Genomic DNA, 17,592 nt, shown 5'->3' with positions numbered 1-17,592 from the left:
CTGTGCTTCCCTACTACACACACTGGAGTGTGTGTGTGAGAGAGAGAAAGTGTGTGTGTATGAGAGAAAGTGTGTGAGTATATGTGTGTGAGAGTGTGAGTGAGTATGTGTGAGAGAGAGAGCATGTGTGTAGAGAGGTGTGTGAGAGAGTGTGTGTGAGAGAGAGTGTGTGTATATGTGTGTGAGAGAGAGTATGTGAGTGAGATAGAGTGTGTGTATGAGTGTGTGAGTGAGTGTGTGTGTGTGCGCGCGCGCGAGTGGGTGAGAAAGAGTGTGAGTATATGTGTGTGTAAGAGAGTATGTGAGTGTGTGTGAGAATGTGTGTGAGTGAGTGTGTGTGAAAGATTGTGTGTGAGAGAAAGTGTGTGAGTATGTGTGTGTGTGAGAGAGAGTATGTGAGTGTGTGTGAGTGTGAGTGTGTGTGAGTGTGAGAGAGTATGTGTGAGAGAGTGTGTGTGTGTGAGTGTGAGAGAGTGTGTGAGAGATTGTGTGTGTGAGTGTGAGTGTGTGAGTGTGTGTGTGTGTGTCTTGCCACCGTGTGCATGTGGCATGTGGAGGGCAGAGGGCAGCTTTGAAAAGCCGATTCTCACCCTTCCACCTCACTGAGGCGTCTCTCTCACAGACATCTCAGCCTGTGCCGGGTCCTCCAGGCTAGCTGACCAGTGAGCTTCCAGGACATTCTCCTGTCTCCACTTCTCATTTACCCATTAGAGTGCTGGGATTACAAGTGCAGACTACGGCATCAGGTTTTATATAGGTTCTGGTAATCCAAACTCAGGTTGTCAGGCTTGCACGGCAAGCACTTTTACCCACTAAGCCATTGCCCTGCCCCCCTGCCCATCCCACCCCACCTCCACACTGATTCTTACCCATGTCACTTTGGGACCAAACCCAGCTGTATTCTTCTTTGGCTTAAATCCCCCATGGCTCCCTGGTGCTGTCAGAATAAAGTTCAAGTCTTCGCCCTCTGCATGGCTGATTTCCACCATCTGACCCCTGGGGACTTCCAGCCTTCTCTTCCCACCTCCCTTGTGCTCCAGGAAGGATGCCATGTACAAATGGGGCCAGGCTCCTGCTCCCCTCCAAGCCCTTGCTGCCCCCCATACCAGGCCGTCTGCCAATAGCCCTTCCTTGCCAGCAAGTGCAGCTTCCTCTAGCTACGTGCCTTCTCCCCGGGGTCCACCGGACCCCCACCACTGTGCAGCTGAGGTGTGTGCACTTGGCTCCAAGACCCTGGAGCTGAGCTGTTTAGGGGCAAAGTGTGGAGCTGATATTATTACCTCTGATTCACCCAGCATCGAGGACAGCAAGTGATTAAAGAAGACAACACTGGATGAATCTCAGCGTGTCCTCCTGAGGACCACGGGGACACTGAGGCAGAACTCCAGAGAAAATGTCATCGTCAAGTTTCTCTTAGAAAAGCCAGGGTAGCTCTCAGCCCTCTGCCCACTCCTGCCCCCAGCCCCTCCAGGGTTATTCCTGAACACAAGCACGCAGGGGCCACTCCCACTCAGTCCCACCCAGGCCTTTCACCTCGGCCATCAGTAAATACAGAAGGAAAAAAATCCCTACAGGGCCTGGGGAGATGGCTCAGTAGGCAAAGCACCTTCTGTGGAAGTGTGGAGCCCTGAGTTCAGATCCCCAGTGCATGTAAGAAATTTGAGTGGGTGTGGTGGACCCCCCCCCCACACACACACAGGATCTCTACAGATGAGGATCCAATTCCCCTGGGGTGGTGGCAGAATGTGAGCTGCAGCAATAAGAGCGGTAGGCAGCCTCAAGGAAGAAACTCTTGTCTATCTTAGTGCTTAGTGGTTCTTGGAGGAATAGCCAACAACCAGGAAGGGGGTGGGGAGGGCGGGGAGAGGGCGCTGCTCCGCTAGAACACAGACCTTCCTTGAGGCAGGGGGATGACCCAGATGACTTTCCTGAGATCTTGGTTCTCTCACTTGGGGGCTACTGCTCCATCTCAGGACCCATCACTCACGTTAATTACCGAGAAAAAGCCGATTTCTCCTCATTCCCAGACTCAAAACGACAGTATCATTAGGCTGGTAATGTGCAGAGAAATTGTGCGTGTCTGTCTTGGAACATGTCTTGAGCCAAAATGGGTGAGGGCACCCCGGCCCAGGTTTGTCTCCAAGATGTTCCCTGTGGCAGAGGGCCAACTCCTGAAGAGATGCTGTGCCACCCAGGGAGAGGTACTCTCCTTCTCTGTTCCGTGAGCACCAAAGATAGTAATTAAATCCTTCCAGCCAAAAGCATAGGAAACACACACACACACACACACACACAGCTTGTTGATTTGAACAGAGCTGCGCCTGGATTTACACAAAGACACAGACCTCTTTGTCTCAGCTAAACTTGAAGTGAGGCCTGATTACTGCCACAGCCTTTCCAAGTCATGCCTGCACGTTTTGTCAACACTCCTGACCACCACAGAACCAAGAGGCATTCGAGAAACTTCTGACCTCTGGAAGGGAAGAACTGGCTATTCTTACACCTTGCTTCCTTACTGGGGAGGCCTGGATCTGTGAATACGAACACAAGCAGCCATTCCCTGCAACACTAGCTGCTGATCACACCTATTCCTACACATTCAAACCTGCTCAACACGTGAGGAAACCCAGGCCCACACAGGTGAAGGGAGCCATCCATGTTTAAGCCCCATAGCTAAGCTAGGCTGAAGCCCAGATTGATGACAGAATCTCAACCATCTCTGTCCACCAGGTAATCCAGGAACATGGTCCCCCATCCTGCTCCAGTTCCTCGAGCTGAGGAGGGCGTGGCTGAGGCCAGGAGTACAGATATAATTACAGCTCCTATGATGCTTGCCTACTAGGGAGGAGTACAAAGGGCTTGTCTCACCAGGAGCCAAAGAAATGCAAATCAGAACACAGTACAATACCTGTTTCCATCGACTGAAATTAATACAGGTTTTGTCTTTGCTTTGTTTTGTTTTCTTAAAGACAGCTGCAGTGTTGATGAGACTGGAAAGCCAGGCACTTACATTCTGTGGATGAAGGGGATTTAGAACAACTTCCCTGGAAGGCCACCGGGCAGTTAGTATCAAGAGCTTTAAAAACCTATAGATCTCTTCACCCCATTAGTCTACTTTTTGGGATCTAAGAATTAACCAGAGATATTTAAAAAATAAATAAGAGAGAGCTAAGCACAAGGAAATTCAGTGCTGTTATTTATAACTGTGAAAAATTATAGCTGACAAAAATGTCTAGTGGTGGAGGGTTGGTTAAATAAATTATGATCCATCCATATAGAAGAATATTATGCAAACATTAAAAGTCATGTTTGAAGAATCTCTAACCACCTGAGGTGGGGAAGGCTTGCTGTATAGGAGAAACGAAGCAAGAAACAAAACAACACAAAGGGGAGGGTACGGGTTGCACATAGAAAATAAGTAATCAGTGGACGAAAACACTAAGAAATAAACTCGGTCGGTCTGAAAGGATTAAGGGCAATTTCTTTGTTCCAACTTACACTTTCATCTTTCCTCCAAATCTTCTACAGGTGTTCAGTAGAAATGTAATTAGAAATACATGCAGGCCAGGGAGATGGTGGCCATAAGTGCTTGCTGTACAAGCACGAAGGTCTGAGTTCGAGTCCCAGGAACGTACTGTAAAAAGCTTGGTACAGTACTGGGGCATGCCTGTAGTCTCAAAAGAAAGGAAGCAGAGACCAGAGAATGCCTGGAGCTTGCTGGTCAGGCATGTTGCCAAGTCAGGAGAGACTCTGTCTCAAAAAAAGAAGGTAGAAAAATAAAATAAAATAAGAAGAAAAAAAATAAGATAGACATTTAAAAATACACCTAATGTCACTTCTGGCCTATGTACACACAAACATGTAAGGCTGTGCAAGCGCGAGCGCCCACACACACACACACACACACACACACACACTTGACTGGGCCTAGAATCTCAGCTGCTCAGGAAGCTGAATTTGGAGGATTCAAAATGCAAGCCCTGCCTAGGTTACAGGGGGATTTTAAGACTACTTAGTAAAACTGTGTCTCAATTAAAAAAAAAAAAAAAAAAGGATGGGAGATGCTTGGTGATAGAATGCACAAGGCCCTAGTTTCAATCCCCAAGGAGACGGGCCCAGACATTGTGTACTGAGAGGAAACCAGTCTGTCAGGAACCACAAGTCACCACCTTGGGAACAGGTGCCACCAACCCTGAGTTCCAAACTGAGTAATTTTGACCAGCACAGGAAGGTTCAGTATTCTAGGCAAGAAGGTCTTGAGCAAAGAAAGGTACAGAGACAAGAGGTGTCCTGACAACTTGTGGAAGCCCTCAGTAGCTCAAGTGACAAGAAGCTGGGAGAAGAATCTAGAGTGGGGAGGCCTAAAGGCCAGGCTGAACAGGTGCATTTGGCCTTGACAGAAAGTCAAGTGTGGATGGGCCTTGCAGGGAGGTGAAAGAATGCAGACGGGACAGGGATGTGAGAGATGGCGTGTGACAACCAACCGGCCTCTAAACCAGCTGGCTATCCCCAAGAGACTGTGAGAGTGAGGTGGACTCGGTCTGGCCGTGGTGGCTGAGAGGAAAATGGGAAAGGCCTCTGGGACACTAATTACAGCAGCTTTGACAGGATTGATTGGAGAGGGGAGGTGGGCTGGGGGAGGAACCGGGCCTCTGATGAACTGTAGCACACACTTGCACACAGACACATGCACCCAGCATGTACACATTCACTCCTAGGTTTAGTTTGTACACGCGGGGTACTCCCCCTCTATTGCTTCCATTGGGGAAGACTCGAGTTTATGTGGTATTCGATCGCAGGTCCTGCCAACCTCTGGCTTACTCTAGGCACCGCTGTACAACTGACTCTTCTCTCCTTCCAGACTACAACCCCTGAAGGTGAGGGGCAGGGTAGGGACACTCACAGGAAGCCATGGCCACCAGTTCCCTTCCTCAGCATGTGCGTGTGAGTGCGCACACGTGTACACGCGTACACACACGCGCGCGCGCGCACACACACACACACTGTTATACATGGGTGCAGAGCCACAGAGACAAAACAGTCATCCATAGGGACTCTGACAGTCCAGGCATAGGCTTTGATATACATCCAGGGAAAAGTCCAACAGAGGCCATCACACAGTCACACACACCACTGTCACAGCTCCACACGAGCAAATCCAGCCTAGGTCTCACACACAGGCCATTGTGCTCTGTCAGAGTTCCCAAGGTCCTCCCGCCTGCTCCACCCCCGCCCCACACCTGCTCCCCCCACCAAGGAAGATAGGACAGAGGACTGGCTGACAGAGGGGCCAGCACAGGGGGACTGGCATTGAGACCTGCAGCCAAACGGGGCAGCCCAGCCAGGAGGGAGGCCTCTGAGAAGGGTTGCCACGGCAACAGGCTCCCACAGAACCAACCGGAGGCTTCAATCCTCGGCTCTTATTTTTAGAAGTTGGGCCTGGACTGGTTGGGCCTGCCAGGGGCCAGGTTCCCACAGGCACAGACACCAGTCAGAACCTCCAAGGGCTCAGTAGACACTGCCACATTGGGCTGTTTCTCCAGGGTCATGCCCAGGGGAGGGGGTTCTTGCTTACCTGTCTTCACCTTCACTAGAGGCTTCTATCAGGAATACCTTTCACCCTCTAGTCCCAGAGAGGGGACTCAGCCTAATGACCCACTGCACTGCAGCCTGTGGGTGACTGTGGCTTAATTTATAGTGTCAGGGGAAGGAAGGACAGGGGACTTGGGCTGATTTATATAGTAAAATGGGCAAGGCTGTGTGTGTAATTGGGTCTGAATGAGTGTATTTATGTGTAGTTAGCAAGGATTCTTCTACCGTGTGTGTGTGTGTGTGTGTGTGTGTGTGTGTGTGTGTGTGTGTGTGTGAGAGAGAGAGAGAGAGAGAGAGAGAGAGAGAGAGAGAGAGAGAGAATTCCCTCCTCCACAAGAAACAAAATTTGGAAACGCCACTAACTGGCACTCCTGGCATGATCTGGTAAATGTGGGAGAGAGGCTGGAAGGGTGGAAGCCTTTCAGTCCCTCTTGCCCAGACCCTTCCTATGTCCGAGCAGACAGCTTTTGAAGTAGTGGTTCTTAACCTATGGGTCGTGACCCTTTCACAGGGATGGCCTAAGACCATCTAAACACATAGATGTTTACTTACAATTCATAACAGTAACAAAATTACAGGTATGAAAATAATTTTATGACGGGGGGGGGGTCACCACATGAGGAACTGCATTAAAGGATCACAGCACTTGAAAGGTTGAAAGCCACTGCTGTGGAGTGGAGATGGATAGAAGGATGGTTGCCCTGGCTGATCCAGGTGGATGAAGCCTGATGGGGGGTGGGGGGTAATAGGGAAGCTAGAGCAAGCTGACTTTGCGGTGACTCCTCCAGCTGCTGGGGATTTCTCTGTTAATCTGGGACTGCTCTGTTTGCATCTCATTTGCCTACATTTGCATAACAAGGGCCGGGCTGGCACCAGGGATCGAAATTCCTGGCCTGGGTAATTGTGTGGAAAAAGCCTCTGGAGACCGGTCAGGAATCCTGGAGCCCTAGATGTAGAGGGCCAAGATAGATGTAGAGTTTTGCCCGTGGGCAGAGGGTCTCCAGCTGATCCACCCTGGGAACCCCAATTCCTCCCTAACCCGGGGCAGAAAGGGTAAGGGATGAAGTGGCAGAGGTGACAAGATTAGCAATTAAGTCATTCTTGAGAGATCCACCATGGCTTGCGGCATGGATCAGGACTTGAAGTATTTTCCCTGGGTACTACTTGCAAGGTCTGGGCTGAGATGAGAGAGCTGGCACTCTGGCCACTTTTACCCCCTCCACCCACTCCTGCAGAGTGATTGATTCTTTGGTTACATTCTGAACCAATCACTTTCGACCTACCTATAGAACCAACAGACATCTCTTCCACGAGTCTCCTACTTTCGATGACTCCACTTTAACCCTTTTCTGCCAGCGCTAGAATTCATAGGTCACCATGACCAAAGCCAAAGGGCAGTGTGACCCAGGACTCCAGGCTGTTACAGCCTGCACCTCAACCCAGGACCCCAGAATTCCCTACTCAAACAGCCAGAAGCCAATTACTAGAGCTTGTGGGGTCATCTCTCCTCCTCAAGGAGTGGCTATTTGCCAGGAACAGGAACCAGGCAACAAGCTGGAGTACTGAGGTGTCCATGGCATACATAAATCCCTGGAGTTTCAGGGCAGGGGAGGGGCTGGAGGGCTAGCTGCCTTCTTTGGAAAGTCTTAAACACTTGGGGTGGTTTTGACAAGCTGTTTGACCTTGGCCAAGTTATTTAACCTCCGTGTGACCACAAATGGGATTAATAATAGTAGCTGCCTCTGCCGGTTGTTGTGGGGATGTACTGAGCTAATTCGTGTAAAGCACTTAGAACGGTGCCTGGAGGCATACTAAGGCATGTCAGCTATTACCCATCACCCTGGGAGTTGATGCTTTTCCCTCCAGCTGAGGAAGCAGCATCTCCTCTTTCGTTTCAAGAAACTGAGGAAGAAGCAGGGTCTGGGATATCCCTGCACTCCAGACAGCCTCTGCTCCTCACCCTCTCTGTATGCCCAGCATCCAGAAAGGCAGGGGCACTAAATGTCATGGTCTCTTTATTGGATGAATAAATGAGAAGACAAACTAATGAAAACATGAGACTAAGTTGAGTCAAAGAAAGAGCACGCTGGAAGGACTGACAGGCAGGTATTTGGGGGTAGATTTGTGGGGCCCCCAGATCAATTTCCCTCAACTATCACTTTCTGTTGACTTTGATTAGATGGTGGTCAGCAGGGAAGCAGGGGGCCACTGTGATCTCTGCAAGCCGGTCCTGGCTTTGGGAGGTGGAACTTCCCTGTGGGAGTTAGTGTCCACCTTTGCCCTGGGCCCTTTTGTGTCTGAGAGATCCTACAGAGGCCTAAGTGTGGCACTGAGCCAACTCACTGTCCATCTTGGTGTGGGGCAGGGATGCTGGAGGAGATGCTGGTGGGCCTTGTTACCGCCTTATTTACACTCTACCCCTTCAGCACAGCCAAGCCTCAGTGCACCTGCCTGTCAGGAGGCAAGCTAGCAGTGATAAACAGCCCTCTTGGGACCTGCCAGCTTCCACCATCTGGCCAGTCTGAGGTTCAGGAAGGTGTGGGGGGCCTGTAAAAGGATACCCTCTTCTCTCTTGGGCCTAGCCTTAGGCTCCCTTCAGATGGTGTGAAGGCCTATGGGAATGATATTTTGTGTGCCTATGCATGATGGTAAGGTTGTGGTGCTCCTGTAAGAAGATTCCATATGTCTATACATGACTTTCTATGTTAACATGTTGACCTGTGTCCTTTTACAGTAGGATTTTGGGGTATGATAGCATGTGTCCCAGACTGGAGACTTTGTTTCTCAGAAACTATTCACTTAGTTATAGCTTTTGTTTCTCTGTTTTGAAACAATGCAGGGTCTCTCACTGGAATATGGAACTTGCAGACTATGTGAGGTTAGCCGGCCAGTGAGGCCAGGGATCTTCCTGCCCCTGCCTCTCCCACACTGGAATTACAAGCATGTGTCATGTGGCTTCTGAAGGCTGACCTCATCACTGGCACAGCAAGTATTTGACTAATTGAACTATCTTCCCAACCTTGGATATTGGTTTTGTTTGTATAATTTTGGCCTGGAACTTACTCTGTAACCTATGTGGCCTCAAAGTTGCCATCTGTGATGGCTAGTTTTATGTCAACTTGACACAAATTAGAGTTATCTGGAAGAAGGGAACCTCAATTGAGAAAATTTCTCTATAAGATCCAGCAATTTCTCTATAAGATCCAGCTGAAGGTCATTTTTTAAATTGATGGTTGGGGTGGAGGGGTCAAGGGCCCAGTCCATTCCTTAGTTCTGTAATAAATCAGGCTGAGCAAGCTAGAGGGAGCAAGACAGTGAGCATCACCCCTCTATGCCTCTCCATCAGATCCTGTCTCCAGGTACCTGCCTGGTTTGAGTTCCTATCCTGACTTCTTTCAGTGATGGACTATGATGTGGAAGTGTGAGCCCAATAAACCCTTTCCTCTCCAACATGCTTTCCATCACGAGGTGTCATCACAGCACTGGACACCCTAAGACACCATCCTTCTGCCCCAGATTCCCAGTCAGGGGGTTCCATGGGGACCTCTCTCAGGTGAGGAGAAACTTAACCTTCAGGTCCCTTTCTCTCTCTCTCTCTTTCCCTCCCTCCCTCCCTCTCTCTCTCTTTCTTTCTTTCTTTTCCAAGACAGGGATTCTCTGTGGTTTTGGAGCCTGTCTGGAACTAGCTCTTGTAGACTAGGCTGGACTCAAACTCATAGAGATCCACCTGCCTCTGCCTCCCAAATGCTGGGACTAAAGGGGTGCGCCACCACCGCCCAGCTTCAGGTCCATTTCTTTAGAGTGTCTGGAAGATCCTATGAGGCACCCTAACTCTCCTGAGCCTCACTTCCTGGAGATGGGCTCTAGCTTCATGGATCCATGGAACACCAGAGTTCCTGAGTTCTTTAAGGCACCCTCTTCTCCCCCCTCCATACACAGAAACAGGTCACGTGTAAATCCCCTCTATGTACAGTGGTGTATTATGCAGAACTAAGAATGAATCAAACACATACACAGAGTCCCAGACACATCAGACCCAAGCATATCATGAGTACATAATCATGTTTATATCATGACACACCAATATAGCTCAATATAAATGTAAACTTAGAGGTGCAAGCGTGTTTACATGTTGGAACATATCTACAAACGAATAACATGCATACATACACACACAATGTGAATGCTTAGAACCATAAGTGTGCATCATTGTTGCATATGTGTTCGTGTACATTCTGCCCTTTCATGTCCCTTCCTACCCTCACTCCACTTCTCATATGCTTTAGCTCTCACCAAGATGACCCCCATGCAAAGTAGACATCAGAAGATGGCAGGCATGGTACCCAAATATGACCCGTGTGTATGAAGCTGTGTTTATGTCTGTACAGACCATTATACGTCTCATAATCTGTGTAGTTCTAGCTCTGTATGACATGTGAGTGTCTCTTTGTGACACTGGCTGTTTTTCTGCATGTCTGCGTTTATTTTTGGAAGACCTTAATGTGTCTATCCATCTGTGTGAATAGTGAGCTTTATGGTCAGGGTGTGTCTGTGTAACTATGTCCTATTGGCCATCTCTCTGTGTGCCTGGATGTAAACGCCTATGTGTACATATCTGGGCATGCCCCATGTGTCCAAGCTCTATAGGCTAACTCAAGTGTCTCCAGTGCCAGCAGAGGCTATGGCTGGGGTGGGGCCAGGTGAGACTGGACTGAATTCCCCAGCGGTTGACAGTCGTATTTACAGAGCTCCAAGTAGGACATAATTGCTTCTATTAATCTTTCTCCGGTTGTTAATTGCTCACTTATCGGGTTGTGTATTATGCCGACTGTTGCTCTTAATTCGCCTCCATAGCTGCAGGTGTTTGCTGCCTTATTAACTGTTAATCGGCGCGGCTAGGGATAGAGGCTTAATTGGCCCCTAGAGTGGGACACAGGCGGGCCAGCCGGGCACTGCCAGGCTCTCAGCCTGTCCCTGGAACTCTCACCTGTGGAGCACAGGTGGCTACAGGGAAAGGGCTGGCCTACTGCCAGCAGAGTAGTCCTATATACAGCAGTCAGAATGACAACTACAAAGTGTCATCCCTAAATAGTCCTTCCTCCTCCCAGAAGCCAACTGACCAATCAGAGCCAAGCTCCTATGCCTTTCTTCATCACCAGCAACCATATTCTATCCCAAACAAGGAGCAATCCCATTCGCTTTAATTAAGCCTAATGAGAGTTATCCCCAGCACAGAATGGAACTGGGTTTTGCCCTTTAATGCCTCTTCTGCCTCCTTGTGGCTCTAGCAGTCAAGGCTGTTAAAGTTAGATGGACACTGTGAGAAAGGCAAGAAAGAGAGCCTCTACCAGAACATGAAGGGCAGAAACAGAAGGGGAACAACTCCCCACCTTCCAAGGAGGCGGCTTCCAGGAGTTTCTGTTCCATTCCAGCCACAGTTCTGCTTGCACAGTCCCAAGGGTGGGGAACTCACTCCCTGTACTGCTGGTGCAGCGGCAAACGGCTCTTCATCCCTCCCCTGTCTCTCTCTACCCACCCCCACACTCCCCACCCCCCCACCCCCGTTGTAGGCGAGACTCCCAAGTGTCCTCAGTAGGGAAACTGAAGTCGGAGAAGGGCAAGGGAGTTGCCCCAGAGCTCCTCCTTCCTCTCTGGTGAAAGCTCAGACATGCAACTCTCTGAGCAAAGTTCCTGCTCTCTTTTCTTCACAAGCACCTTCGCCTGGCCGCCCAATCAGCTGCTGCTGCAGCCACCTTACACTCCAGTGCCTGGATAGGAGTACACACGGGTTGCTGACACAGTGAACTCCTTGAGAGCAATAGTGGAGTGGGAGGACAGGGTCCATGGTACACCAACCTGGCTTGGCCAATGCCTGGAATCTAATCTACCCTAACATATGGAAGTTCTTCCTGCCATGTCTGGAGCCGCAAAGGAAGTTCATTTGCTCTAGCTGGGTTTTCAGTGGATTTCTAAGGAGGGAGGCAGGGAACAACCATATACTGCCTACTGCCTACTGCTCACCAGAACATCAACGAGTATGTGCCCAAGTGGCATCCCATGAACCCTCACATAACCTAGTCATTTAGAGATTAGTACACCTATGTACAGCGTAGGAAACTGAGTCACAGAGAAGGGCACCAACCAGAAAAGGCAGAACTGGGTTCCAGCAAGTCTCGGTGTTGCTTAGGGAACAACACTAAGGATGTTTCTGTAAGGGTGTGAGTGGACCAGAGCTGATGGCCACTGTGAGAGGTCTTCCACCCACCTCAAATCCGAGAACACCGAGACGCAAAACACTCACGCATGCGCAGTCCAGGTGGCCATCGGACGGGATGAAAGCAAAGCAAGGGGAACTGTCCAGGGATAGTTGCCCAAACAAGTTCCGGCTCCGCCTCTATGTTAATGACATGCAGATATATGTAAATTTACACACGCAACTGCTTAAACCTTTGGGAGCAATAGGGTGACACAAGAGCAGTTGCTATGGAAATTCAAAAGAGACATTCTCCCTCCACCCCCCCCCCCGCACCAGCAGGCGCAGACACGTGTATAAAGACCCAGGGTTCCTCGCTCTGGAGCCCAGAGGATCACGGAGTAACAGAGGGTGTGAACCGGAAGGAGCCCGGGAGAGTGCGCCCAGCCTGGAGTTGCCGACGCGGGTCTCGGTTGGGGGCGGGTGGTGTCTGCTAAAACCCTTTGGGCAGCCGGCGACTCCTCGGCCTAGCAACCGGGGCCCCGCCCGGCGTTGCATAGCAACAACCCTAGAGCCTAGCAACCGCCGATCACACCCCCTAGCAACGTCATGCCAAGCTGCGTTCCTGGCCCCTATCAAGAGATAAGCAATGGGCTTGTGAACTAGGAGCAGAAGGTGGATGGGGGTCATATGTCCAGCCCCCACCCCGAGACAGATTCAGGATTGCGGAATCCATATATATATACCCCGCCTCCCAGGGGCGAGTTGTCAGAAGGCGGCGTTTGCACCGCAACCTAGAGAAGGGTGAACTGAAACTCTATAGGCAGGCCTCGGCGGTGGGCAGAGGCTAGCTCTTCTCCAATGCCTCTTCTGTCTCCCCAGGAGAAAGCTGCGGCCAGTGGAGGTGTGCGCCGCGGTGTCCCCAACCCCGCCGCGGCAGGAAAACCACCCAAGTTGCAGGCTCCAAGAGAAGGTGCAGGTTTGCATAGTAATTTACAAAATTTGCATTCAGCGCTGAGGCTGCGGCATTCCCGTGCCCTCTGAGCCACAGGATTTCCCTCAAGAGCCCCGTTCTTTTCCCTGGTTCATCTATCCAGAACCTTCTCTATGCTCCCACTTACAACCCACCCTCGCCCACCACCCCCGCTTCCAACCCCTCCCACTTTCTCTCACCCGCCCCCAGCTCAGCCTCGGTCCTGCCAGCCTCGACCTCCATCCCAAGGCAGAGGGCCCCCTCTGCTGTCGGCTGGGGGTAGGGCAGCCGCAGAGCTCTTGGGGTAGAAAGAAAGAGGGATTCCTCTTATTGATCATCTCCTCTCCAGAATGAGACATGCTTCCCAGGGAAGCAGGTAGAGCTGGGTGAATCCGTCTGGGACAGCTGGCTCACAAGTCAGTCCCCAGACTCACAGCTGCTATGAGAAGCTCATTCCATATCCAAGGCAAGGCAGCCACATACAACCTCACCAGGCTTGAATGTCTTCTCAGGCCTAGACCCTGGCTGTCTCTGGAAGTTGATAACCTGCAGAAAGCAATCACCTTCAACAGAGACCCACACACATACCTGAAATCAAATGCATATACTGAGAAGTCCTCACAGATGTACACGGTCACAGACACCTAGGGAACACTGGTATTAGGTGCCCCAGCTTTTATCCGAAAGACAAATTATTGACTTCAGAAATTTAAAATCACTCCTGGAGCAGGAGAGAAGGTCCAAATGGTGAAGAACCTATTCACACCAGGATTAGAGGGAGGCAGGTAGCAACTAGCTAATTTGCAAAGCTCTCTGGCTAACCAGCCAGCCTAGCCAAAATGGTGAGCTTCTGGCTCACCCTATCTCAAAGCAGTAAAGTGGACGGTGATAGAGGAAGACACCAAAGCTCTGCTCTGACCTACCTGACTCACAAGAACGCTTGCACGCCATAACTAAATGAACAAAGACAAAGCCACACATTTCACTTTCCTAACACCTATACCTCCTTGTGCCCTTTGTCCATTTCTCAGTCTGTCTTCTCTCCCACCACTGAGTCTTTCCCTAATTCAGATTTTTTTTTTTTGAGACAGTAAAGATTCAGGCATTATATGCTGGCCAAGGCCTGTCCCAGTCATCTGGCAGAATGCACTCAGGACTACCCTGGTCAGTCCAGGGCTCCAGGACTACTAATCTGCACGCAGGTGCAAAGGACCACTTTATAAAAAAGACCCCCACCCACTTACATTCTCTTTCCTGCTGTTCCCCTGGGGCAGACAGGACTTTTCCTGTGTTCCTCTTCTCTTCTGTCCTCTCTCTGTCTCTGTGTCTCTTTACCTCTCTTCTCTTTCCTCCCCCCTCACCCCCCATAAAACTTCTTACTTAAGCTCTGACTGCCTGGCATGTTTGTTTCATGCCTTGGTCACCCTGGCCTGCCATGGAATCCACCAAGGTTCCCCTCATACTTTATCATAACACCTACTAGCAAGAACAAACAGGCAAGAGAGCGAGCTTCCTTCTTCCATGTTGAAGTTGGTAACTGCTGCACGGCACCAGATTCACAGGATTGGTTCCCCCTCCACAGGGGTGTGGTCAGTGCCACAAATGCCTCTGGGTAGACCTCTCACTACCTCAAGTCCTTTATCTAGGCTACCAGCAGAAGGTGTGGCCAGTTTAAAGGTGGCTCTTCCCACATCAAAAGACCTAGATTAGAAGTGGGCCTTCCCACTTCAAAGGATTTAATTAAGAAAAAAACCAAAACTCCTCAAGGTGTGCCCAGCCATTTGGATTTTAGTTAATTCCAGATACAGCCATCATGGGCTGAGCAGTGGTGGTGGCACATGTCTTTAATCCTAGCACTCGGGAGGCAGAGTCAGGCGGATCTCTGAGTTCAAGACCAACCTGGCCTACAGAGCAAGTTCCTAGACAGGGTTACACAGAGAAGCCTTGTCTCCAAAAACAAAACAAGTGAACAAACAAAAAAAAAGGTAAATAAATGAAATAAATAAGTTTATTAGCCGTTACATATAGGATTTCACTGTGTAACACTGGCTAGTCTGGACCTCGGTATATGGAACAATCTGGACTCAAACTCAAGAGATCTATCTGCCTTTGTCTCCAGACTCTGGGATTAAATTCATACATGCCCACACCCAACTCAGAGTACTTTTAAAAATAACTCCAGAAGCCACATAGCAAAACCCTTGTCCTGGGAACAAAATGATGGTTCAGGACCCGAGGTCATGCATTTGTGGAAAAAGAAATTCCAAGACACTTCAAGCCACACTTGGATGGGACTAGAGACACTCCTACATAGCCATCAGATGCAATTCTTATTTTGCTAAACTTTTATTGAACCGAAAACCAACATCAAACAGGTCACAGAACGGATACAAACTGGCGGAGAGCTGACTTGTCTTCCCTCTCTTTCAGCATCAGTAAGGGGATGAACACTCCTGTTCTTTTTTGTTGTTGTTTTTCGAGACAGGGTTTCTCTGTAGCTTTGGAACCTGTCCTGGCACTCACTCTGTAGACCAGGCTGGCCTCAAACTCACAGAGATCCGCCTGCCTCTGCCTCCCCAGCACTGGGATTAAAGGTGTGCACCACTACCCCCTGTCGAGCACTCCTGTTCTGGTGGGTCCAAAGGGTCATGCCTCTCTGGCAAAGGACACTCAGAGCCACCTCCATCTATGGAGCCCAGAGAAGGGTCTAGGACTGGTCCAGGGGGATCTGCAACTGCAGATTCTGCAGAGAATGGGAGGAGGGGCTCCTGACCTGGGGGCCACAGCGAGGCCTGGAACTGGCGACTCATGGTCACTAAGACCTTGAGATGCTGGAGTAGGTCTTGATGGAAACAGGAAGCCCTATGCAGGTGCTGCCCATGGCCAATGCCAGGGAAAAGTGATCCACTTGAATTGGGATGTTGGGGGTAGCTTGCTTCTGGGAACTGCCGTCCCCACCCATGTTCCTGCCTCCCCCTGCCTCTGGGGAGACTCTGCCAAGCACAAACACTTGGAGTCAGGCTGCCCTTGGCCAAGCTCTGCTTTGGGGCCTCCTCATGGCAAGGTGATTCTCTCAGAGTGGCCTCTGACACCCTGTCCTCTGGCTGGTAGCATCTTCTCTCCACTTTTTTGTTGAAGGAGACAGTCTTTGGAACCTTGTTCCACAGAGGGCTGGACATGGCTGTGTCTGGAAGCCCATCCTTAGGGAACAACACCGCTAATAACAGGCTTGTGTGATTGGTTTCAAGACCTGAGGAGAGAAGAAGGAAGGGTCCCAAGACCTGGAGGAAGTCAACGTGGATTTCCCCAAAGCTGCAATGGGTCTAGAAGTTTGATCATGAGAACTTCCTGGCTGTGAGGTTGGAGAAAAACAAGCAGATAAGTGAGCCTGCTTGGTCCTAGATGATCCAGGATTATCTGGCAGAGGGTAGAGCATGTTGGCTTGACCTCAAGGCTTAATGCTTAATGGTAACAGTCTACACCATCCCAGGGGTCGGTGTATCATCTGCCCTTGTATCTACCACAGAGTGAGGCAATGATTTACTATAGAGTGAATGAATGAGAGGCCAAGGGCTGTGGGCTGGGTAGTATCATTGAGGGAGTCCTTGTGGACAAAGAAGGTGTACCTGGACTAGCTGGCAGCTATGTCCCAAGACAAGCTGGGCTTCTGCCCAGAACTGCCTGATGGAGGACATGTCCCTCTGCCTCCAATCCTGGGAACTGCAGCTCAGAAAGGGCTTACAGCTGCTCTTGAGTTCCTAAAGTCCTCGTCCAGATGTGCTTCCCCAGGCCATGCTTAGACTGTCCCAGGCCATTTGTAGACCGTCCTAGGCCACACCTAGACCCTTGCCCTGAGGCCAGGTCTGTCTAAAGCAGCTGCAGATTCACACCTATTCCTCCTGGCTGATGGCTTTTTCAGCCATCTGTCTGCATCTGCCTCTGCCCTGTGACACTTGGGTCCAATGTGGCTCCTCTATTCCAGTGTATGTTTGGTTCTCACCTGGGCCTCCCAGAGGGCGCAGTCTGGCTGGCAGCGGCTGGAAGGCGGGCAGGGGCAGCAGGACCATCTTCATGCTCCGCACAGTCGCTAGACAGTGGCGCTGCCTGTTGTTGAGGTAGGAGTAGAGCAGGCGGTAGTTCTGGATGTCCCGAGACCCATGGGGACACAGTCTGACCACGCAGATGTCCTGGGATGCAGAATGAAGGGGCAAAGGAGCCGTCACCCTCTTGCCCTACAGGAAGGACCACTCAAGATTCAACAGACCTCTGTGAACCCATTTCCTGAAGGACAGTGGTTCCCAACCTTCCTAATGCTGTGACCCTTTAATACAGCTCCTCATGTTGTGGTGACCCCAAACTGTAAAATTATTTTTGTTGCTACTTCATAACTACAATTCTTGCAGTTATGCTATGAATCATAACGCAGAACATAGGATGTGACCCTTTGAAAGGTCATTTGACCTCATGTGGGGGTGGGAGATGCGGAGGGTGGTTGTGACCCACAGGTTGAGGACTACTGTTCTAGGACGTCAAAGAGGGGAGAACTTACCAGGGTCACTGGTGAGCCTGGGAACTAGGTGGGGAGGAAAGGAGCTGAGAAGGAGAGACAAGAAGAGAGTGCCCAAAGAGCAGGCAGTTTACCTTGGCTCTGGCTGGGCACAGGCTATCTAGAAGATCCCAGAGGTCATTTGGAGGGAGGCAGCCTGCTGAGCGAATGACTTCCGGCAGGGCCTAGGGGCAGGCAATTGGTCAGCACCCAGTTTCCCAGCCTTTTAGGGTTGTTTCATTTCCCATTACCTCAGGCCAAAGCCTGAGAAGGGCAGACAGTGTTCCC

General features: G+C 50.4%; 2 protein-coding genes across 2 annotated transcripts in view; both read right to left on the bottom strand.

Annotated features, from left to right (window-relative positions):
- Adgrb2 (adhesion G protein-coupled receptor B2) overlaps positions 1-11,975 on the bottom strand; it is a 61,654-nt gene extending 49,679 nt beyond the window's left edge. Inside the window, exon 1 of the mRNA XM_051188918.1 lies at positions 11,858-11,975. The gene's annotated coding sequence lies outside the window, so the exon portion shown is untranslated. The remainder of the gene's footprint in view (positions 1-11,857) is intronic.
- A 3,371-nt stretch (positions 11,976-15,346) lies between these two features.
- Spocd1 (SPOC domain containing 1) overlaps positions 15,347-17,592 on the bottom strand; it is a 29,814-nt gene continuing 27,568 nt past the window's right edge. Inside the window, exons 11-13 of the mRNA XM_051188351.1 lie at positions 17,400-17,489; positions 16,759-16,945; positions 15,347-16,008 (exon numbers count right to left, since the gene is read on the bottom strand). Coding sequence (XP_051044308.1) covers positions 15,347-16,008; positions 16,759-16,945; positions 17,400-17,489 — 939 coding nt within the window. The remainder of the gene's footprint in view (positions 16,009-16,758; positions 16,946-17,399; positions 17,490-17,592) is intronic.

Source organism: Phodopus roborovskii, unplaced genomic scaffold (assembly GCF_943737965.1).
Source record: "Phodopus roborovskii unplaced genomic scaffold, PHOROB, whole genome shotgun sequence".
NCBI lineage: Eukaryota > Metazoa > Chordata > Mammalia > Rodentia > Cricetidae > Phodopus > Phodopus roborovskii.
Note: the sequence above shows the minus strand (reverse complement) of the source record. Positions and strands in the feature narration are given on the sequence as shown.